The sequence below is a fragment of the Suricata suricatta genome, chromosome 1 (genome assembly GCF_006229205.1).
Source record: "Suricata suricatta isolate VVHF042 chromosome 1, meerkat_22Aug2017_6uvM2_HiC, whole genome shotgun sequence".
Classification (NCBI taxonomy): Eukaryota; Metazoa; Chordata; class Mammalia; order Carnivora; family Herpestidae; genus Suricata; species Suricata suricatta.
This window is the reverse complement of record NC_043700.1, coordinates 58,906,299-58,932,034: the sequence shown is the minus strand read 5'-3', so window position 1 is coordinate 58,932,034 and position 25,736 is coordinate 58,906,299. Positions and strand designations below refer to the sequence as shown.

The window sequence follows — 25,736 nt, the reverse complement described above, 5'->3', positions numbered from 1 at the left end:
AACCTAGAAATTATTTTAAATAAAACCTTTCACGGCTGTTATTTCTCTTCCAAGTTTTTATTTAAATTCAAGTTAGTTAACATAGTGTAGTATTGGTTTCAGGAATAGAATTCTGTGATTCATAACTTATACCCAGTGCTCATCACAAGTGCCCTCCTTAGTACCCATCCCCCATCCAACCCATCCCCCCCCACCTCCCCTTCAACAACCCTAGTTTGTTCTCTATAGTTGAGAGTCTATTTCAGTTTGCCTCTCTCTCTTTTTCCTTCTATGTTCACTTGTTTTGATTCTTAAATTCCATATATGAGTGAAGTCATATGTATTTGTCTTACTCTAACTTACTTTGCTCAGTATAGTACACCCTAGTTCTAATCACATTGTTGCAAATGGCAAGATTTCATTCTTTTTGATGGTGTGGGATATTTTCATATGAACATTTACTACAATAATTGGACTGCAAATACTTTCTTATTATTAGAAATTTAAGAAGGATATATACTGCATAAAAAATTCTTGGGGTGCCTGTGTGGCTCAGTCTGTTAAGAGTCTGACTTTGGCTCAGGTCTTGATTTCGCAGTTGGTGGGTTCAAGCCCTGCATCAGGCTCGGTGCTGAGAGCTCAGAGCCCAGAGCCTGCTTTGCATTCTGTGTCTTCTTTTCTCTGCTCCTCCCCCGCTCACAGTCTGTGTGTCTCTCTCTCAAAAGTAAATAAACATTAAAAATTTTAAATTCTCATTCTTACATTTTTTGAAGAGTAATTATGAAAGTCTATATAATATATATATTATATTATTTATTTTTATGTTGCATCAAGATTTTAAAACTTCAGATAATTAATTCCCAAACTTGGAACTTAAGTTTCATGCATGTCATTCTGGGGGATACATGTATTCTGTGCATATGAGATGCCACCAGAAAATTATTTTCTCTTTTAAGTCTTATCTTGTTTTACCTTGTGTCCAAAATGTGTAATTAGAACTTTTGCCAAATCTTACTTTTCTCTGGGAATTTGCTTAGTGGCTGTCAATCAAGTAAAAATAGTTGACTTTTGAGACTTCATTGTTGTCCTTCTCTGAGGAGATTGTTACTAAGCCTTCATTGTTGGCTGGAACAGCCAAAGCAGCCTTGTCAGGCCCTCACATGACATCATTCTTCCTCCTTAAATCCAATATCAATAAAAGCAGAAAGTTTAAACTCTGTAATGAGCAAGAAACAGTGTAATGAGCAAGTGCTCTTGGCTATTGTTGAATCTTTGAGCTATCTCTTCAAATCCCATAATCCCAAGATAACTGATCTGTTAGTTCAGTATGTATTTCTTGACCATATCAGTGTGATGTGTAGAGAAAAGCAGACACATTTCCCATAACTGCACTTAATAATATATTAATAATAAAAAAGAAAGACAGTTGCCCTTAAAAAGTTTTGTTTTGAGTATATAACAGTAATCCACTCTAGATTGAAAGGATTTGAAATACTCATTCTTTGGAATGGTGAATATCAGGATTTTGGGTCTTAAGGCAATCCTGAGAGCACGTAGCATGGCTAGCCTTATTTTTGTCATGCACAATTTATACCCCAGTCCACAGGATTTTCTCATTTGCATTTTTTGTGTGTCTCAAAACATATTGCGGGCCTCCTTTCCGTCAGGCACTCTAGCAAGTGAGGGTTTAAAGATGAGTGACATATGCTTCTTGTGGTTAGTATTTTTAAAATTAGATTGATGAATCAGACTACTGAAAATATGGTATGAAGTCTTGTATACTGGCCTACTGCTGAGAGAAGCAGATGTGACACCAGTGTCGTTGGGAAGAGGAGGTTTCTGGAAGGACTTTGTGTGGGTAATACTTGGGGAGACTCCATTACCGTACGCTACCGAGTAGTAATCAGCTATCAGATTCTTCAGCATTAATTCAAATAAATGTATTCACTTTTGTAAGGGTGTTTAGTTCGCAAGCATTTTCTCCCGCATGGTTGGAAAGGCTTTATTTTTGGCAAAAGTAGTGGTTCTTTAGTTTGTGTGATCCTTTCTGAGAACCTGTGGTGGACCTCTCCCCTGCAAAACATGTGACTGAGTGTATAAACTCATACAAATGTTTTACATACAGCTTTTAGGAAATCACAGGCTCGAAGCCTCCTTCGAGCTGGTCGCTGGATCCCAGCTTTAAAATGGAAGGGCTAAAGATCTTTGGGGTATCCCGATGTGGGTGCAAGAAGTATCACTAAAAGTCATGGTGTAGGAATCACAACCTTGGATTGCTTATTTTTACATACATTTTTAATAAAATATGTCTACTCTACTCACTACAATAAAAGCTATTTGTCTTCCTTGGTCTTCGATTTAAAAAAAATTGTAGTACAATGAATGCAAATAGCCTTCCGAAGAAAAATACCTGTGGTTTTCCATGTAGTCTAAAAATTGTTCTTGACATTTTATGTTGGCCTATTGGTTAGCTCCAACCCCATTTTTGACCATAGGAATCCAAGTAGAATTCCAAACAGATAGTAAATATTCCAATTGCATTTGAGCATTTCCCTAGTGTTATTATCTACAACCAGTTTCCTATATTGCTTTCAGTTCTGATAGCACCAACCTCAAATCATTGTATTAAATTGGGCTAATGAGTAATAATTCATACTTTTCAAACTATTTCTCATTTTCTTGATGTAAAACCAGTAGAAAAATACCATAAAGAAAGAAAAACAAAAAACCCCAAAGTGGATTTGAGAATTACAATGATCTTGGATCCTAAATAACAAATGCATATTATATTATAATGCAAATTCTAAATCTATGAAATATAGGAAGTGGTCCAGCTTGCTACACCAATGTATAAGTAAAATATTTTAGCATCCAGAAGTAAGACACTTAGATTTAAGTAGAAGATGAATTAAGGAAACCTCAAATGTGTGCAATATAAAGAAAGAGATTGTACATTTTAAACTGCGTGATGGGTTGTGATTTTAAGATGGCTATTTTTTCTTTTATTTTTTATGTTCATAGTATCAAAATTTAAAGATTTATATGGCCTGCAAATGTATCCAGTCGGAAAAAAATGAATTGGCTTTGTCATTCACTATTGCTTGTTCTCAAAGAAATACTTGGTTTTCTTCTGAAGCAGTTCAGGGTGTATTCAGAACAGCCACACCATTCTGAAGCTTTTAGTTGAGAAAAAAATAACAATAAATAAATAAATGGGTTTATGTATCCCAGAACGATTTTGCCTCCTTTTAAGAATCATCTGGCCTTGTGCCTTTTCTTCTCCCCAGAAGTAATGTTTTTGCTCCTGTGAAGTGTTGTATTTTTGGACTGCTGATCTGTTTTTGATATAATCCATCCATCAAGACACGAATCCTATTGCATGTGAAAAGTCGTTAAAAGAAAATAAAAATAAAAAACACATTTGAGTTTTATTTTGCTCAGACTACTTTTATTATATAAATAGAGTACTGACGAACCAAGTTTTGTTTGGTTGAGTGCCTCCGTTTTCAAGTTAACCAGCTGATTCAGAGAGGATTAAAAGTTTATCTTGAAAAAAAAATAATGCTAATAAAGATGACGACAATGACAATTATTTGCAATAATGGCAATTTGTTAAAAATGTAGGATTTGAGCCTCTCTAGACCTCCGCCTGCATTTTAACCAGATCTCCTGTGATTCCTACCTGAATTAGGGTTAGAGTAACACTCTTTTAGTGTCTCTAGTGGCGCTAAGAAAGGAAAAGTCAGGCTGAGAGTCACTGCCAGTCAGTGCCCTCAACTACTTGTGTAGTAAATAACTAGCAAACTTTGATTTACCTTAAAGTGTAAACTCTTGGGGAAAAAAGGGCAAACTTTTATTTTTATGAAAAAATAGCCAGTCTTTCATATAATTGTAAATTTCTTTATTTAGGCAAGTCGTCTATGTTTTGAGATGCTGGGTTTGGAGTAGGGGAGCATCAACGGTTTCTTCTACATGCATGTGAAGCTGATTAGAATGTGAATTCAATTTCAGGCATCAAGACTAGCCTCTTCGCCAGTGCTATAAACTGTTCTACAGACCTTTCATTACTTTGTCTCTATGATAGTGAAAGATAGGAAGCATTTCCCTGCTTCATGCTTTTCCATTGACAGTAGGGTGGAAGAGAGGGATTGATGAGAGAATTCTAATTTTAATGAATATTTTCCAGCATGTTGAAGTGATAACCTTCCTTGCACTAATTTCTGTCTTCTTCCTCTCTAGATTTATGCATAAATCTATCCCCTTCTTGTGTCATTTTGTATGAGGTCACTAAACTGGATAAATAATTTTACATAATAAACTTTTGACCGAATCCTAAAATATTGTATTGCTTTCTGGATTGAAATTTAAAATTTATAAATTAACTAACTTTATTGACTGTTTTTTTTGTAGTAAGAATTCTAATATATTAAGTTTTAAATCTACTAAAAGACAGCGATTGGAAAGTATGGAAGAGTCTTTAACTTTCTAAAATTTTAATGTATTTTCATCCGATCCCATTTGGTTTTGCAAAAGAAAAAATTGAAGAAAATTTTGGAAAAGAAAATTTGTAAACCGGTATCAAGAAACAATATCCTAGAACTTCCAAGGCATTTGTCAATGTTTTAATCTCATGAGTATTTATTCTCTATTTTAAATTTGCTGTGTTTTCTAAAGTTATTATAGTTTGATATCTGTCAGCACTAAGAGATTGATTAGTTTAGTTTTGCATTCAGATGAACCAGGAGGGCATTTTTTTGTTATGTTGATGTATATTTCTGACTTTAAAAGAGAAATTCATATAATGATCTTAAAGAAATTATCTCATCTTTCCCCCACAATGGTTTATAGAACTTTATTTTACTAAGCAGCATAAAAGACTGGATATAAAAGATAGCATGTTTTCAGGAGTTGGGGCAATGAATTTGATGAATTTAATGTTAAAGATCAGAAGTGTAGCACCTAGTCATTGACTAAGTAAATGTTGACTTAAATATTGCTTTTGGTATTTATTTCTACATTTCACAAAAATTCAGGGGCAATGCCATCTTTAGAGGAAGTGTATCATAATTGTATAAAAATGTGATGAATAAGCTGTTGTGATCTTACAATATTTAGTTTCTGCTACCTCTCCTGCTGCCTGGCAGTGAAGACCTGTTGCTGGTTACAAGCATCCATTGCAAATTCAAACACACTTCCATTTATTTGCAAATGAGCTATAAGTGGTGAACTCTTCCCTTAGATCCTCCCATAAATTAGTGACCCTTTCATTCAAAGAAATGACTTCCCTCCCCTCAAACATCAAAGTAAGAAAATTGGGTCATATCCTTTTATAAGTGGCTCATATTATCCTATTACAGGTTCAATATTCTATTCAGTTATCATTACTGTCTGAAATATCTGTCTATATGAACCGCATTTCCATAACTTTAGCAATATTTTCTGATTAGCTTTGTTTGCATTGACTTTGCTCTTAAGTATTTTACATTTTAATTGAACTTTTCTTTTCTAGCTGTGTTTTGGGGTGATATTGCCTTAGATGATGAAGACTTAAGTATCTTTCAAATTGATAGGACAATTGATCTTACACAGAACCCCTTTGGACTTGGACATACCACAGGTATGGTTGATTATTTGATTGATATTGTGTTCATTTTGCAGAGAAGATACTTTTGAAATGCTATAAGTACTCTTTCAATCACTTTTCATGTCCTACTGATCAACTTCGATTTCCTATCCATAAATGAGCCTATTTGGAAATTTATATTTTGTTCAAAGTTTTAATTTTATTAGTTTATTTAACAAACATTTTGTAATGTTTACCATGAAACAGGCCTGATTTAAGTGCTTTGCAGATATTAGCCTTTTGAATCTGCATAATAATCCTATGAGGGGTAGCAACTAATATTTTTATAAGTGATGAGATCAAATTAACTGTATTTCTTATTTTCTTCTTTCAAACTGTATAGTCTTTCCCATAATATTTACTTAATTTGTTTTTAGAATATGTGAAAGATAACCACTTATTTTATTAATTTCTTTTTTTCTATTTTAATGAAATACACAGAATTTTTTGCAATTTTTATTTCTATAAAAATTTTTAAAATTTGCTGAATATGAGGAATATTATTGCATTCAGTAGTCTTGAAACATTGTTTTTGTAAAATTCTATAATTACTCTTATCTTTATAGTTACCTTATAATTAACTAAGATCCTTCTTTTTTCTTATAGTTAACCTTCTTCTAAACCTATTTATATGTGTTTCAGGCCTGTCTAATATGAAGTTATAATTGTTACAAAAGCGTCATTTCAAACACATAAATGGCATTCTTCAAATATGTTTCTTAAAGCTACTTAGGAATGAATACATTCAAATATTACCTCATCTTCCTAGAATGTTCAATGAAAAATTCCAAATATTTTCCTCAAGTAGCACAGCAAAAATGTAACTGTGTAATGCAAATAATCAAGCAGGTTATTAGTCAGTGGATGAGCACTCTAACTTATTTGCCTTTTAAGGACTTGATTGATTTTTTCCCTCTAAGAGGCTTATATAATACAATGGGTTTTGTTATTAGTTTTGTTTTTATTATCTTTGATCTAGGTAAATAGCTTTTGGTATTAATTTCAAAGGGGGAAAAAGATATTGGAAAGAAATAGTTCAAGGTCCAAGAACAGTTTGTGGTCTTTATAGGTTTCTGACCCTTTGAACGTCTTAGCCTAAGGAGACTCATGAACCATACTCTGGTGACATGAATTCATCTGCACTTGTTTAGATATCATTACTGATTATATTGGTCGATTGCTCAGTGATGACTTTTTGTTATTTGTCTGTTGAAAATTCAGAAAGAATGGAAATAAGAGATAAAATTAGGAGAGCATATTAGTAAAGCCCCAGAATGAGAATCATAGGACTTGGCTTTTCCTTAAATGCTCTGGTTTCTGACTTATGACAAGAAATCTACCTTTTTTTACCAACTGGAAAAAGACATATTTCCTTATCCTGACCTCTTCTTCTACCTTTTGAGCTATAAAATTCTTTACATCTATTTTAATAAGTGTTGCCAATTACATAGCAAAACAGAATGTATTTTGCCGCTGAATATCCTTTTGGATTCCTGTGATGTTTTTCTAATTATGTGTTACCGATTTTTATAACTTATCAAACTAATTTTCTAGTTTTATGTGAACATATTATGAAGTATGATATGCTTTTAAAATTTTTTTCAAAATTGATCACAGCTTTGGGACAAGACTTGAACTATACGTTTGCTTTTCTAATGTTTTTATTTCCATTGGCTGATTTGACTTCTGAAAATACTCAGTTTACATTGCAGACATAGCTGGAATGCAGTCAACAGGGCAGAACAACTTGCTGTCATCCTATGTAACACTATGTGATGTCAAAGGTCACAGTGAAGAAAAATGTTCTGAATTATCAATAGATGACTCAATTGCCATGATGTCCAAATAAAGTCATTTAGATTGCTCTCTGGATCACCCCCACCCTCTTGATTTTGGTTAACAAAATTGTGTTTGTAGAACGTTTACAGTCTCCTAAGATTTATGGGTATTCATGACTCTAACACTCTAATCGCATAAAAAAAGATATCCAACGAGAAATCAGTGTAGCCTGTTGCTATGGTTTATTTGCAAGAGCTTTAAAATACAACGATTCTAACTTAACTATTTTCTTTGATTCTTAAGGTGGATTTGGAGACCATAGTATGTCAAAGAAACGAGGGGCCCTCTACCAGCTTATAGACAGGATAAGAAGAATTGCCTCTGGTATATCAATGTTTAAAGTTGCAGACGCTTGACTTGATGTACAGTAAACATTATACTAAGAGCAGTTCAGTTTGCCATTAATATGCAAAGTATGTAAAGTGTATATGCTGAGAAAAAGTCCTTTATTTATTTTTGTTAGCTGATGTTTAAAGTAAGTTTTTTAGAACTTAATTTGGAACTTAAATTTAATTAATAGAACTTAAAATTGAAATGTTTCCTTAACTCATTTTCAGTTTCTCTTTATTATAAAATGTACTTGGGGGTTATTTTACTCTTGATATTTATTTCTGATGCAATAGTATCACACTAAAGTGTTTTTACCAAGCATGGAATGACATCAGTCTTAAATCAGAAAGTGTTTAATCAAACAAAAGATGTTTGTTTTGAAATAAAGTCCACTTAAAGCAAATTGACAAACTGATTTGTTAGTTTAATCAAATAGTTGAGAATGTTTGATTTTCCCAAAAATATACCTAGAAAAACAACCTTCTGTTCTCTAGTTAGTTAATACTTCTAGTATTGAATTTGTTAAGCCCTATTTGTAGATTTCAAAGTTTTTTTGTGTAAAGTTTATATCCTGTTTTTAAATTGATGAATTATTAATTAAATAATTGATAATACACACATCCAAGAAATAATTTTCCCAAGTAAAGATGCTTTGCTTCAGGATATTAAAAAGCTAGACCTGTTAGGGACATGGGAATAGGGGCATACATTGTGTTTGTTGTGTCTAAAGTATAAGCCAGTGGGTTATTTGTGTCAATGGTGATAGATGAATCATAATGAGGATTTAGGAAAAACAAAAGAGTAACAAAAATATTTTGGGGTGCCTCGGTGGCTCAGGCAGTTAAGTATCTGACTTCAGCTCAGGTCGTGATTTCACAGTTCGTGAGTTTGAGCCCTGCGTCGGGCTCTGTGCTGACAGCTCAGAGCCTGGAGCCTGCTTCGTATTCTGTCTCTCTCTCTCTCTCAAAATAAATAAACATATTTTTAAAAAATATTTTGACAGGCCACCAAGTATAATTAATGACTACAGACTTGAAAGCTACCCTAGGAATAGGCTGCATTTTATGTTGGCTTGTTCACATTGTGTACTGATCTCTAAATCATTCTAGGTCACCTGGATATGAGTCCAGAGGAAATTTGAACAGATACCTGGCATCCCAGAGGCTGGGACCATATCTATCTGAAAATTATTTCATGTACCCTCTCTGTAATGTAATATTCATAATTTTAGGCTGTACTATACAATATCAATCCTGATTTAAAAGAATTAAGGATTTAGCAAGAGTTAAGAGGAGTTTTGAATATCTCGTGACTTTTTAAACAATGTCTACTTTATCATCTGGTGGCGAATTGGCAGTGCGTTAGTGTTAGAATACATAAAACAGTATTTTGTGGCCTACGAGTCTGCCTGACTTCTCTCTGTTGTAGACTGTCGTATGGGAATTCATTTAAGTTGCTAATAGAGCATCATTAAGAAATAGTATTTTCACATGAAATGCTTAAATATTTTAATGTTTTTCAAGTATGTAATATAAGTGAAGTTCTTTAATGCATTGACTTTAGGCATATTTACACAAATATGTAAATAAGACATTTTAACTTTAGGCCTTTAAGAGGAAATGACTCCCTGACCGAGGACTTCTGTTTCACAGAATGTTTTAAATGTCACTGCAGGCTTGGAGCAAAACAACACAGTGAAGGGAAAAGTACCTCTAAAATTCTCAGGGCAAAATGAGAAAAATCGAGTTCCCAGAGCTGCTACATCGAGAACGGAAAGAATATGGCCTGGAGGTGTTATTCCTTATGTTATAGGAGGCAACTTCACTGGTAAGATATTCCCAGAGTGTTTATTTTTATAAAGAGATATTATCATATGGATTAAGTGTGTATTTTTACAGAGTTTTACGTATTAATATATAAAACATAGTATTAACATGAGAAATACTCCACGCACCTCGGTGGTTAGTTTAGAGTGTCTTTGGAATTGAAAAATATCCTTAGTGTCGAGTTCTAAGGGTCAAAAGTACTCTTTCGGGTTTTCAACCGAGTTTCAAATGTGCCCAATAAGTCTGGAAGCTGATTTCTCTTCAGCTGTCAGGAAGAATGTGTGTCCCATTTATAGAGCTTTGTACGCCTCTATTAAGGTGAGTTCGAACCGTCTGATTGTAAGGCGAGGGTCCATGCTGAAGAGTGGTCACGCGTGGCGCTCCAGGCTCGGATCGTTGGTTGACGAGGGTGACGGCATCTGAACCGCCCAGGCAGACCCAGGCTAGGAGCCGGCACGTAGCACGCGCCCTGAGACAGACGCTTGTGTTAACACCCTGCCGTCTTTCCAGGCAGCCAGCGAGCCATGTTCAAGCAGGCCATGCGGCACTGGGAGAAGCACACATGTGTGACTTTTATTGAAAGAAGTGATGAAGAGAGTTATATTGTATTCACGTATAGACCTTGTGGGTAAGTAGAACTAGGGAATAATTTAAGTAAGCGTAGAAGGGGGAAAAATTCCATAGGTAGGATTCATTTCTGATTATTTGCTTAGCATTTTGCTTATGATAGAGTGTGAACTTTACATAAGAAAATATAATATTTGAAAATTTTTAATGTTTATTATTATTATTTCTAATGTTCTTTTTAAGTTTATTTTTGAGAGAGAGAGAGAGACAGTGCGAGTAGGGGAGGGTCAGAGAGAGAGGGAGACACAATTTGAAGACAGGCACCAGGCTCCGGGCTGTCAGCACAGAGCCTGACATGGGGCTTGAACTCACAAAGTGGGAGATCATGACCTAAGCCGAAGCCAGATGCTTAATGACTGAGCCACCCAGGCGCCCCAATGTTTATTATTTTTGAGAGACAGAGAGAGGGGGGGAGGGGCAGAGAGAGAGAGAGGGAGACACAGAATTTGAAGCAGGCTTCAGGCTCTGAGCTGTCAGCACAGAGCCGGATATGGGGCCTGAACTCACAGAATGAGAGTTAAGACCTGAGCCGAAGTCGGTCGCTTAACCGACTGAGCCACCCAGGTGTCCCAAGAAAATATTATATTTTAAATAAATATATTCTTTGATCCCACATTCTGTACATCTACCCCAAGTGTATTTCTCCACCAGGTCAACTACTTCGCTTTGTGTTGCAACTATAACAGTGTTATTGGCAACTTCCCAGTCATCTGAAGTGTAAACTAGTAATACTGTCTCGTGATTGTCTTGGGCTCCCTCTAAAGTCTGTGCAGTAAGATTCATTGATATTCACTGTGCTGTGATTTCCACCTCTAGTCTATGTCAGCGCCTCAGTCCTTATTCATCTCTGTCACGCCACACCTGATTTGTTCCAAATGCTCTCCTGTGTTCCTTCCCCAATTTACTGCCACTTAGAATTAGCTTCCAAAAATGCCAGTCAGAGCAAGATACCGCACTTGTTGAGGTTTTTCAGTGCTTCTTCGTACAGTAGTGCTTTCTAGATTTTCTTCTTACAAGAGGATAACGGATATGCTCCAAAACTACTGTTTCGTGAGTTGTGAAATGCTGTGTTAAATTTCAGGAGGTATTTCTGCAGCAATGTGCTAATGAACATTATGAATATTCAACCAACTGAAGAAAATATAGAATCCAGTGTGTTTTAAACTCTTTTAAAAACAAGAACACCCATGCCATTCTTTCAAAAGTGAAGAATGTACATCAGTATCCAGAACACATTTGGGGAAATGTTAGCCTGAGAATAAAATCCAGATCCCTTGATATAACATTTAAAGAATGCCGTGAACTTCCATCTGCAGCTTCTTCTGCCGCCACATCTCTGCACACATCCCGTAATCTAGCCAAGTTCCAGTCCTCGCAGCCCTGCCAGCATCTCTGTATGCTTTAACGATGTTTTACCGTGAGAGTTTTGGCGCTTCTCTCCCCTCTACTTCCGCATTTGAATATTTGATTAAATTCAGATGGAATTGGCGTTTGTTTGCTAAGAACACTTGGTAGGGTTTGCTGTCTACCTTACATTATGTCCGGTCAGGAGGCACATGTGCTGCGCCTGCCACCTCAGTGATGCTGCTGTTGACCCGTAGATTCCAGTGGTGACAGCCAGGTCCCTCCACTATAAAAGTTCCCATCATTGCAAAAGAGTGATGATCTAATGTTAGCCTTTCCTTTTATCCCTTCTCCAGTTGTGAGCTAGAATCCTTCTATAACGAGGAATATTCTCCAGTCAGCTATAACCATTTGAATACTCTCTAGTATGGTTTATAATAAGGATGTAAAAATAAATGCTTAATTCCTTTGGAGGAAATAGTTCTTGCCCAGTCACATATATTTTTGGGGGAAAAATAAATATTTCACTAGATACTGGGAGAGGATTATGTGATCTGGCTTTGTTCTACCATATATTCCTAGAACATTTAACCTCACTTAAGAAGTAATCAATTTCAGGGGCACCTGGGTGGCTCAGTCGGTTAAGCATCCAACTTCAGCTCACGTCATTCATGATCTCACATTTTATGGATTTGAGCCCCATGTCAGGCTCTGTGCTGGCAGCTCAGACCCTAGAGCCTGCTTCGAATTCTGTGTCTCCCTTTCTTTCTGCCCCTTCCCAGCTTGCGTTTTGTCTCTCTCTCAAAAATAAATGAACCCTGCAACAATTTTTTAAAGTAATCAATTTTAATTTTGGCTCTATTATTATTGTCTTTCTATATAGTTTTGGATAATGCCATAATTTTTTAGTTTAGACTTAATTCAACTAATGTTTTTCTTCCAAATTACTCTAATTTTAGCTTGACAAGTTTTGGTTACATTTGAAATGCCTCCTAGTCCTTTATATCTAATAGGGATGGATATAGCTCAGCTTACATATTTCTAAATCCATAATGTATTCAGATCAATACATCTTTCTTTTTTCTTTACCACCTTTCAGTTTTGTAAAACAAACACAAACAAAGCACTGGCATTTATTATTTTATAGATAAATTTCTGTGTGTAACAAATTCATATTTATACTCATTTTCTTTCATTAATTTGGCTTTTTTTTTTAAATTTTTCATTTGACTTTTTTTATTTTGCTAAATGATTTTTCCCATTCACTATCATTTCTTCATGTTTTTGCTTCTGGTTTTCCGATTGGAATGTCTTTACTTTCATCATCATTGGTGGAAAACATTCGCATATGTCTTTCTCACCCCTTTCTGAGCTACTCTCAGTGAGTCATTGCTCTACCAAAGGCTCTAACAGTGACATTCCCACCAGTGGTTCATGTATCTGCCTTCATCAGTCCTGAGAGCAGGCAGCTTATCTCTGTGTCCCTCAGGGCACCCAGTGCTCTGCTTTATAGATAGGCGATCAAGAAAATCCTGACAGTTTATGCATCAGCTGAAGCACATTGTATGTAACCCTAATATAAAATCATGTAAGAATTTAATGAGGCATTGAAGAGCATGCACTTTAATGATTACTGTAATGATTTTAGAGAAATGGAAACAGAAGGTGTGAATTGTTGTCAGATCTTTAAATCTTCATTTACACTCTTGGAGTTAGCCCTTGAGTATTTATATAAACATATAATTTTGACTGTTAATGTAGTTAGTATTTCATTTGTTTTGATACTCAATTTCCCTATATTTGTTTTAAATAAATGTTATAAATGTTTAAATAAACATTTTCAGTAATGGAAAGGATGATACATTTTATTTTTTTAATTTTTTATATCTTTTATTTATTTTTGAGAGACAGAGAGACAGTGTGAGCAGGGGAAGGGCAGATAAAGAGGGAGACACAGAATCCAAAGCAGGCTCCAGGCTCTGAGCTAGCTGTCAGCACAGAGCCTGACGTGGGGCTCGAAACCACAAACCATGAGATCATGACCTGAGCTGAAGCCGGCGCTTAACCCACTGAGCCATCCAGGCGCCCCGTGGATGATACATTTTATAGGCATTGATCATTGGCTTGCGAATCATTCTAACCATTTTGTGACTTCTAAATTTCATTTGGAACTACCATTATTGGCCATAATTTTATGAAACAGGTATCTCATCATTAAGGAGATTGTTCTATGATAATGCTGCATTTACATCTCATAGAAATTAATTGAAATTATTTACGAATTTGGTTGCTGGTGATTACACAAAATACTGAAGTCCACTGCAGTCAGATACATGTCAAGTCCAACACACAACGCTTCTATTGGACTTTAGTATTGTGTCCTTTATCTCATAAGAGCTGTTGTGCATAGGGCATTGAATTTGATAAGACCTAGTGTAAATCTTCATTGAATATGGAGCGCCCATAAGGTAGTGCCATTGATATTGATGGCAACATTTACCAGTTCTATTTCTGGCTTTAAAATGGTAGGCAAATACATCTCACCATTTCATATCACTTTTTTTCATTTTGAGTTTAGCTTATCCACTAAGGCAACTTGTAGCTATTATAGTTTCTTCTTTTTAATGTTTCTTTCTTTTAAGAAAGAGAGAGTATAAACAGGGGAGGGGCAGAGAGAGGGAGAGAGAATCCCAAGCAGGCTTCATGTCAGTGCAGAGCCCGATGTAATCTGTTGTAAGATGGCCAACAGGACTGATAAGGAAATACCTGTCCCTGATCAAAGGCTCTCCCTTCCAGGTTCTTTTTCCCACTCTGCTTGTCACATGTATTAGTGAGGAATGCGGAAGTGACAGGCTATAAATTGTTCCCTCTGCCGATGCTCTGGCCTCAGACCTCTGGAGAATGATCGTCCTCTGAGCCCACTGGTGTAAAATAAACCTCCTGCCTTCCAAGATCTCTAAGTGCTGCTTGGTTCTTCTGCTGGTGATCCCGACCAGATTCCATAACATTAGGGCTCAGTCTCATGACCATGAGATCATGACCTGAGTTGAAATCAAGAGTTAGAGGCTTAACCGACTGAGCCAGCCAGGCACCTTGCTGTTGTAATTTTGTAAAAAAAAAAAAAAAAAAAAAAAAAAAAAAAAGGAGCTCCTGGGTGGCTCAGTTGGTTAGGCATCTGACTATTGATATAGGCTCAGGTCATGCTCCCATTATGGTGAGATGGAGCTCTGTGTGGGACTCCATGCTAAGCACAGATCCTGCCTCAGATTCTCTCCCTCTCTCTTCCTCTCTGCCCCTCTCCGACTTGCACTCTCTCAGTACTCTCTCATTCAAAATAAATAAATAAACATAAAATAAAATAAAAATATAAAAATAGAAGCTAAGATAATGTCTGTATTAATAGGAGAATTATTAAATATAGAACAACTCGTATCATTTAGCATGTTGTAATTTTCCACCTATCGGCTAGAATCAGCTTTTATTCAGTGAATATTTATTGGGTGCCTAATTCTGTATCACATCTTTGGTGAGTGAGAAAACAGTAACATTTTAAAAAGCAAAAGGTAAACTTCAGAACTTTTTGGCATTTGATATCTTTGATCCATCTTCAATGGGACGTATGCTTTAACTCTCTCTTCCTAGGTTGGCAAAAATTTAAACTTAACTGTAAATATTTTTTTTCAGTGAATATTTATTGTCATGAGTGGTATTTGTTTATTTTCACAAGATGATTAATTATTAACAAAATGAGTGATCATTTTATAACAACTTGTTTATTTCTTTGTAAAGCAGAAGTTGATATATTACTTTTGTCTACTATACAACCTTATATTGCTGAATAGCCTCTATGTTTTAAGCATCACTCTTTAATTTTTTTCACAGTCTTATATTATTTTCAGGTGTATAATACAGTGATTCAACAATTCCATACATCATCTGGTTCTGGGTCAACAAGAGCACTCCTTAATCTCCATCACCTCTTTAGCCCAACCCCACTCTCCTCCCCTCTGGTAACTCTCAGTTCCTTCACTATAGTTAAGAGTGTGTTTCTTAACTGTCTCTGTCTTTGTCTTTTATCCGTTTGCTCATCTGTTTTGTTTCTTAAATTTCACATAAGAGTGAAATCATATGGTATGTATTTTTTCTCTGATTGACTTTTTTCACTTAGCATTGTCCTCTCTAGCTCCATTCAGGTCATGGCAAATTGACAAGATTTCACTCTTTTTTATGGCTGAAGAGTATTCCGCTGTGTGTGTGTGTGTGTGTGTGTGTGTGTGTGTGTGTGTGTGTCTGTGTGTGTCTGTGTCTGTGTGTATATATACACATACACATATATACACATACGTATATATATATATATATACACACACACACACACACACACATCTTCTTTGTCTATTCATCAGTCAGTGCACGCTTCATTGATTCCCTGTCTTGACTATTGTACTGTAAAAAATGCTGCTGTAAGCCTAGGGGTTCATGTGTCCCTTTGAATTCGAGTTTTTGTATTCTTTGGATAAATAAATACCCAATAGTACAATTGCTGGATCATAGGGTAGTTCTATTTTTAACTTCTGGAGGAAATCTCCATATAGTTTTCCAGAGTGGCTGCACTAGTTTGCATTTTCACCAGCAGTGCACAAGTGTTCCTTTTTCTCCATAAATTAGCCAACACTGTTATATCTTGTGTTTGTTGGTTTTAGCCATTCTGACAGGTACAAAGGGATATTTCATTGTAGTTTTGATTTGCATTTTTCTGACTGTAAGTGATGACTAACATCTTTTCATGTGTCTACTGAGTATCTGTATGTCTTCTGTGGAGAAATATCTGTCTTTGTCTCCTGTCCATGTTTTGTTGGTGTCGAGTTTCATAAATTCTTTATATGTTTTGGATACTGACCCTTTATTAGATATGTCACTTGCAAATATCTTCTCCCATTCAGCAGGCTGCCTTTTAGTTTTGTTGACTATTTCCTTGGCTGTGCAGAAGCTTCTTGTTTTGATGTAGTCCCAGTAGTTTATTTTTGTTTTGGTTTCCCTTGCCTCAGTAAACATATCTAGAAGGAACTTGCTACAGCCAGTGTCAAAGAGATTACTGCCTATGTTCACCTCTAGGAGTGTTATGGCTTCAGGTCCCACATTTAGGTATTTAATCCATGAATATCCTCTATTTTATATTACCTCTCTTAGTCTACTAGATAGTTTCTGGAACAATCTTGCTGTTTTCCTATCTGCTAATTTTTAATGATCCTTAAAAAACAACTAACCAAACAAATAAGCTTAGGGCTAATGTATTTACCTATTTTTTAGAATTTGTGTTTTAAATTATCTTTAGCTTTGGTTAGTTTGGTTATTTGGATTATGGCAGTAGTCACTTACTCATCCTTACCTATAGCGTTTTCATCTTGTGCCACTTGTTGTGCGAATTTGGTGACTATAAAATTGAATGTGAGGTGTTTTTCTATGCAAGGAAGTTATAGTTCAGCAGAAGAAGTGCGCCAGCCCAGATTCCTGCTTACAAACAGCAGAAAAAAGATGACTTATTGAATTACACATAATTTATAAAATTGCACTTATGGAAAGAGTAGAAAACCAGGTTGAGGGAGGTATTGGAGGAAGAGTATGTTTAACCCCTGGCCATAAACATTATTAGGTGCTCCCTGCTAACATCCAGAGTCTTAGCTCCCTCCTGTACTTATGAGATTTGTTCTTTCAACAAATATTAATTAATTTATTTGTTGTAAAAATGATCTTTTCCCAGTTTTATTACAATATAAATGACATAAACCATTGTATTAGTTTAAGGTGTCTACTATGAAGTGTTGACAGATGCATATGTTGTGAAATGATTCCCACATGGGGCGCCTGGGTGGCTCAGTCATTTAAGCATCCAACTTCAGCTCAGGTCATGGTCCCATGGTTCATGAGTTCAAGTCCCGTGTTGGGCTCTGTGCTGACATCTCAGAGTCTGGAGCCTGCTTCAGATTCTGTGTCTCCCTTTCTCTCTGCTCCTCCCCCACTCATGCTCTGTCTGTCTGTCTGTCTGTCTCTGTCTCTCAAAAATAAATAAACATTAAAAAATTTGAAATGATTCCCACAATAAATTTAGGTAACAGACATCACCTCACATAGTTGCAACATTTTTATTTTCCTGATGAGAACTTTTAGATTTGCTCTCTTAGAGCTTTGTAATATGTGATTCAGAATTATTAACTTCAGTCACCATGCTATACTTACACCCCCAGGGCTCATTTATCTTATAACTGGAAATTTGTACCTTTTAACCCCTTTCACTCATTTGACACACTCCCCACTTCCCACTTCAAGCTCTTGCAATTACCAGTCTGTTCTCTGTGTCTATGGAGCTGCACTATGTGCCTGACTGTATTTTAGGGGCTAGAGATATCAGTATATAAAGCAGGTGAGTTGTCTGCCCACAAATAGCTTATATTCTAGGATAAGGAGTCAGAAGAAAACATGAAAATAAATGAAATGTAACATGTATTAACAAATCATAAGTTCTAGGACCAAAAGGAAAGCAATGTAAATGGAATGAAAAGGCACTTGCACAAAAACTTGAAAAAGCAGATGAATAGAAGGAAAATAGAGTTCCTGACAGAGGAAATAGCCAGTAAAATGGCTTTTAGGCAAGAGCTTGTCTGTATGCTCAAGGCGCAGCAAGGCCTTGCGTGGCTCAGCTAGAGTGATTACAGGGACAGGAATGGGAGGTGGGTCCGTGTGGTGAGACATTTATGTGTGAAGATCATGTAGGGTCTTACAGTTATTTGTAAGTACTGTGCTTTAGATTTTCCTCTGAGTAAAATAGAGAGTTTTACTAATCGGCTGAAACAACTTCTGTCATTGTAATACAGGAGCCTTAAACCTCAGTGGCTTAGAGTAACAGATACTGATTCCTTATTCATATTGCATGTCCATCACTGGTTGGCTGTGTCTCACTCTGGAGTCATCCCTTTAGTATTCAGTGTGACGATGAAACCTCTTTTTAGAACACTGCAATTGTGGCAGATGAAACCGAGACAGTATTGCCAACCATGTTGACCACTAAAGATTCTCTCTGAATTTACACAGTTTGTGTTCACATGACATTATCCAGAGCAAGTCACATGACCAAACTCAACATCAATGGTGTAAGAAACTATTCCAGCATTAGGTAATGAATATTTTTGAACATTGACCTGATTTACCATAAAACCATTAGAGAATATTGAGAAGAGGCATAATATGACTTTACATTTTTAAATTATTTCGATGTTGAGAAAAGACTGCTGTGGAGAGGACATCTTCATGGCTGTCATGATAGACTATTATAGGCAACTTCCAAAGGTGCTTTGGTTCCCCAGTTTGAGGAAAGACAGGAGTAGCAGGTTTTAGATTACTCAACTACTCTCTGTGGTTTAGAGACTCTCCATATTGCTTCTCTATAGATGAAGAAGGTTTTTCTTAAGAAGATAGATAGAACTTTTGGTGGTCAAGCTTAAAAGCAGAACACACATTAGAAATAAAAAGAACCCTCAAAAGCTATATACAAGAAAATGGCATCAACCTGAGCTACATTTGGAACTAATACCTAAGCATCCTTAAATCACTTTTTCATAAACTGCACGTATTACCCTGTCATTCCATATATGTTTGTGCATATATTTAGTTATGTACTCATCTGAGCATTCAGAATTTTTTTCTGCCTAAAACCATGGGAATCAAACCACATTTTTCTTCTTTCACAGGACAATTGTAAAAGTCAGTGGGAAATATATTTTTATTTTCTGTTATGGAATCCCATCTTACTTATTGGAAATTGCTACGGGTGAAATTATGGTAAAAGAAGGCATTTTAGATTAAATAACTTGACCGCATGACTTGACTATCTTCCAGATTTTTATTTGTGAAGTATTTTCTTATTTGAATATAACCAGCAAGAATGACTCAGCATGTGTTATTTAGTTGCCATATAATCATCAGATATTTGTTTAACTACTTCTGCTCAATGGTAGTAAGTGATTCAGTTTAAATCTCTTCCAAAATTTGCAAATTTTGTGTTTCTTTACATCTAATACTTACTGTTTGAGTAATAAATAACTGTGTGTGTATAGATTGAAAAATACTATTAAAAATGGGAGCCAATTTTCCAGTTATCTTTTCTTAAAATAGTTCATAGTAGGAAGAGTACAAATTACTACTTTGTAAAATTACTTGAAATATTCTTTTCTGGGGCTCTCTGCCATCTTGATACACAGGCTACTTATTTCATGTTGGCTTTAATTTTAAAAATCTATTAATTTTTGAGATATATATTAATTTTTATGTATGTATTTGACTTTGAGGTCATAAATAGTCTATATAGTTTTACCTATCCATACAGATATTTAAGTTACAAAGTCAACTTCTCAAATTAAGGTATAGAAATATAAGCTCTCTTTGGCTTCTGCTTCCTATGTTTCCCTCTTTTTTTTCTTAATAAACATGGGCACAATATTTAAAAAATAAAAAAATAAAAATAAATAAAAATAAAAATGGGAGCCAAATCAAAATTCTCTGATTTTTTTCTGACCAGTTACCTCTTTTTTTGTTATTGACTTATCAAGCTTCATTAACTGTTATAATAGATTTATAAATAATAGATCTGTAGTGTAGTTTAAGATGCTTAAAGCTTTTAATGACTACAGAAATAATTGCAATGACAAATATTTGTATTTGTGAACAATCAAAAGGACTGTAGAATATGCTTACTCTGGAAACTGAAAATTTGTGAAATTCCATTGACTCATTTGGGCAATTAATGTTTGGCAATTTTCTCTTTTAATTTAATAAATTAAAAAAAGTGTTCAGTGTCTTGTGCATCATGATTACCAAATATCCAAGACCATCTATTTGCCCTCAATTGTTGTCTGAAGGGGTGATCTTATAAATAAGCATTTTAATATAAACCCTAATTATCAAAGTTTTAGATATAATTATCTAAATGTCATAATTTTTCCAGTTGTTGATTTAACTTTAGATAATTTACCTTTAGAAACTAATTTTCCTCCATTGACTCCTTTTAAAAGTTTTCCACTCTAAATAAATTCTCCCATGACTAGGGAACATAACTCCGTTTTTGATTAACTGTCTTTCATAAAGAAATCTAATTCTGTTTTTCTTAAAGAGGAAAAGTAAACTTTGTTTTTATACTCAAAACTGAAATAATAGATAATTTTCAGAAACCATAGTGACAAAGTACCTACCAGAGTAGATGGGTTATGAGAATAAAAAAGCTATATTAGAAAGAAATGTGGGATGATAAGATTTGAGTTTAACTGTATGTTTAAAGCACATTAATCACAATCATAAGTATTTTATTTTCCGATACCTTTAGAATACTCCTAAAGATGACTTCAAGCATGTCTTGTAACATATAAGTTAGTGAAAAAGCAATTTCAGTGATTATGTGGACGCTTGTATATAGGTTTACCAGGATACTGAAATAAGCTGTGTTTATCGATGAAAAGCTATTCTGCCTTTGAATGTATTGGCCTTTGTAGATCATCATAGTGCTTGGCAAAAGTTTCACCGTACTGTAACTCATTTATCATTGCCACCACCATCTGCCTTTTCTCCTTTATTGCAGATGCTGCTCTTATGTGGGTCGGCGGGGAAATGGACCTCAGGCAATCTCTATCGGCAAGAACTGTGATAAATTTGGAATCGTTGTTCATGAATTGGGCCACGTGATAGGCTTTTGGCATGAACACACACGACCAGATAGAGATAACCATGTCACTATCATAAGAGAAAACATCCAGCCAGGTGAGAGGCTTTAGAATATGTTGGGTTTAATGTTGGCAGAATATTTTTTAGTTGTGTTCAGTGTATTTATGTTTTAAATCTTTCTTAAAAAATGTGAACTGAATTTTTTATATGATAGAATCAGCATTTTGCTGATTAAAAAATACTCAAGATAGTATTTTTAATTTGTTTTCCTTCAGACTGGATGATCTTGGGGGCTTTTTATGCTTGATCTTTTTTTCTTAGGATTTAGCTGTTTTATTTCTAAACTTCTGTGCTTTCCAAGAATAGGTGTAGGCTACTGAACCACAATTTAATATTACTAAATTTTTACAGCATTTTTAATGCTTAGCTCTATAATTTATGTGGTAGGGATTTAGAAAAGACCCAGGGTTTGACATGAAACGTGCTGCTACCATAGAAATCTATATTATACCAGGGACAATTTTTTTGAGAAAATTTCAGGGAAATGAGTCATGTCCAGGATAGTCTAAGTAGTTTCTTTGAGAATTCTCCTTAAACTACCCTAAAGATAAATTCTGAAGAATGATTTTAGCAACTGAAATATCAGATATAATTAATTAAAATTTAATTTTCTCTGATAATGAATGTGTGATAATAGCCTTATTTTAAAGTTTTTTCTTTAACTTTCATAAAAACATGAAGATTGGTACATTTCAATTACCAAAAGAAAAATTCTGTTTTTTTGGAATCATCTTATAAGGTCATATGCATTTCAAGCATTAGAAAAGTAAAAGTGTGTCCTTATTTCCTTATTCATGGCAAGTTTTAAGTTACAAACATTTAATTCCTTTGAATTTCTTATAATTAACAGTATTGATCTAATTATTTGCTTATTGCATAATTTGTTCTAATTATTTATTGTTCTAATATTCTAATTATTATTTGTTCTAATTATTCAAATGGGAGATGAGTTGGTAGTTACCTAATGAATTTACATCATAGGGGATATTCTATATGAAGCTAGGGAACTTAGATTTTATCTTTTTTAAAAAATGTTTATTAGTTTTTGAGAGAGAGAGAGAGGCAGAGCATGAGTTGGGGGAGGGATAGAGTGAGAAGGAGACACAGGCTCCAGGATCTGACTTGTCAACACAGAGCCTAATGCAGGACTTGAACCTGTGAACCACAAGATCATGACCTGAGCTGAAGTCTGATGCAACCCAGGTGCCCAAGATTTTATCTTTTAGCTATTGGAGAATACTTGATGATTGAAAGCAGCAGAAGTTCAGATTTAAAAAAATAATAATAACTAAAAGAATTCTTTCAGCTTTGAGGTCCTTAACTGAGAATGGGGAAGTGGGGGTGGGGAGGATGAACTTAACTTAAGGAAATCTATAAGAAGATTAAATAAGTAATTTATAAGAGATGACTAAGTCTTCAGTCAAGGAAATGTAGTTCAAGAAGAATAAGAGGGAATGACCTTTCAAATATATTTTAAGAGGGACACTAACATAGGAGGGGGAATCTTCAAGGATTTCTTTTAGGCAACAGGATGAATGGTGGCACCATCAAATGAAGGAAGAAATAAGGATAAAGCAACATATCTTTTAGAGTGAGAAAGACAGATAATGGTTTTATTTAACATATCCTTGATTTTGAGAAGCCATTGGATTATCCAAATGGAGATGGTTCATACACAAAGGAAAGGTGAGTCTACACTTCAGGCAGTATCTAGAGATAAAATTTGATGGTAGATTTGACTATTTAGGGAAACATTGGAGGAAGAAGAAAATACACCTGAGGATAGAAAGTGAAATATTGCAAAAAATCCCCCCAAAGACTAATAAGGTTTGGTCTACAAGGTAGAAGAAAAATCATTGAATATGATGTGCTAGGGAAGAGGGCATTTCAAGACTGATAAAATAGGAGAAGAGGAGAGGATGGTTCAAAATAGCAGTCTAGAAATATCCTGAACTCACTTCCTTCCATGGACACAACAAGCTACACCTAAACATGGAATGATTTCTCTGAAAAAAAAAAAAATCCTGATAACTAGATGAACAGGGCTGGTACAACAAAGGAGAAAAAGGCCACATGGAGCTGGGGTGGGAGAGGTAGACATATTGCTGCCCCAAACTCCAATTCTAGGCATGAAGACCCATGAGAAGAGACCTCAAAAGTATAGCACTTTCTCCTGAGGAGCAAGGGGTTTGTACCCTACATCAGACACGTCAAACTTTAGGTCCTACATGGGAAAGATGAGCCCTCAAACATAACATCATGAGGGATTATATCCAGACGAATAGAACTGTAGGGAGAGAAGAACTTGCCTTTCAGGAGCTCACATGAAGACTCACTCACCACAGAACCTAGTGCAAAACCATCAGCTTGAAAAGCACCTAGTTCATCTGTGAAGCAGACCCAATTACTAATCGTACAGTGACCACTACAAGCAGGAATGTGTTGGGACTCTCCAGGGACAGAAGGACTGATAGGTGCCATTTTTTTCTGTATCTTTCTACCTTGCGAATACCGACACCTGTGGGTGTCATTTTAGCAATCTTTGTCTAACCTCCTTGTGCAGGTAGGTGCAACCCCCCTCACCACGCCTCAGCTCTGCCACCACCTGCTGGGAGAGCACCCTGCCTCACACCGAAACCCTGCCACAGCCAGCCAGACAAGGGGCCTGCCCTCCCAACCCACAGACTTACCACAGCTAGGCCAGTGCCCCACTGCTTCTGTGCCATAGCAATACCACAGCCAGGCAAGCATCTTACTGCCTTCTGTGCCACAGCCACGGCTCTGCCACAGCTGGTAGATGCGTGTACCCCAGACAGAGGATATCTTGGAGTGCCTGGTTCTGGTAGCCAGGGGGATTTTGCTCCTGGGGCTCTGGGTCATCTTCTATACAAGGCCAAATCTTCAAGACTGGGTGATGTAGCTGTTCTGCCTAATATATGGGAACAAATACAGAATCAGGCAAAATGAGACAGGGGAATGTGTTTCAAATTAAAGACAAGACAAAAAAAAAGCTCAGAAAATGACCTTAAGGAAACAGAGATACATGGTCTACCTGATAAAGAGTTCAAAGTCATGGTCATAATGATGCTCACTTAACCAGGGAAAAGAATGGATGAATACAATGAAAACTTAAGCAAAGATAATATAAGAAAATACAAAATAGAAGTTACAGAGCTGAAGAATACAATAATGGATGAAAAAATACACTAGAGGGATTCAGGAATAGACTGGATAAAGCAGAAGAATGGATCAGTGAACTGGAAGACAGAGCAATGGAACTCACCGAGAGTAGCAAAATGAAAAAAAAAATTTTAAAAGGTGGAATATCTTAAGGGGCTTATATGACAACATTAAGAAGAATAATATCTGCATATATGAGTCCCAGAAAGAGAAGAGAAGGAAAGGAGCAGAAAGTTTATTTGAAGAAATTATGGCTGAAAACTTATTTAATCTGGGGATGGAAACAGACATCTAGCTTCAGGAAGCCCATAGGGTTTCCAATAAGATGAACCCAAAGAGGTCATCACCAAGACACATTATAATTAAAATATCGAAAGTTAAATATAAATGGAAATCTTTAAAGTAGCAAGGGAAAAAAAGCTTGCTTCATACAATGGAAATCCCATACGACCATCAGCAGAATTTTTAGGAGAAACTTCAGTAGAGCAGAAGAGAGTGGCATGACCTACTCAAAATACTGAAAGGAAAAAAAAAACACCTTCCAACGAAGAATATTCTACCAAAGTTATCGTTCAAAATTGAAGGAGAGTTTTCCAGATAAGCAAAACCTTAAAGGAATTCATCACCATTAAACTAGACTTATAAGAAACTGTACAAGGACTTTTAAAAATTTTTATTTAAATATTTATTTGTGAGAGAGACAGAGAGAAACAGAGCACGAGCGGGAGAGGGACAGAGAGAGAGAAGGAGACACAGAATCTGAAGCAGGCTCCAGACTCTGAGCTGTCAGCACAGAGCCCAACACGAGAGACCATGACCTGAGGTGGTCAGACACTTAACTAACTGAGCCACCCAAGCACTCCTAAAAGGACTTCTTTAAACAGAAAAGCAATGGTGGTAATTAATGACAATAAAACATATAAAAGTAAAACTGTCACTGGAAAAGGTAAATATATAGTAAAGGTAGCAGATTAATAACTGATAAAGCTAGTATGAAATAGGTCAAAATAAAAAAGTAGTCAGATTAACTACAATAACCAGTTAAAAGATACATAAAATAAAAAGACTGAAAATGATATATCAGAAACAAAATATGGGCAGGGGGAGTAAGAATGTAGTTTTGGAATGTATTCAAATTTAGGTTGCTATCAACTTATATACATAGGATGTCATATGTGAACCTCACAGTATAACCACAAAGCAAACACTTATAGTGAATA

General features: G+C 35.6%; 1 protein-coding gene across 1 annotated transcript in view; it reads left to right on the top strand.

The window, feature by feature from the left end:
* The window catches only part of TLL1 (tolloid like 1), a 203,824-nt gene that overhangs the window by 77,541 nt on the left and 100,547 nt on the right, over positions 1 to 25,736 (top strand). Inside the window, exons 2-6 of the mRNA XM_029939149.1 lie at positions 5,489 to 5,596; positions 7,685 to 7,765; positions 9,446 to 9,598; positions 10,108 to 10,225; positions 21,194 to 21,372. Of these exons, the coding sequence (XP_029795009.1) occupies positions 5,489 to 5,596; positions 7,685 to 7,765; positions 9,446 to 9,598; positions 10,108 to 10,225; positions 21,194 to 21,372 (639 nt within the window). The remainder of the gene's footprint in view (positions 1 to 5,488; positions 5,597 to 7,684; positions 7,766 to 9,445; positions 9,599 to 10,107; positions 10,226 to 21,193; positions 21,373 to 25,736) is intronic.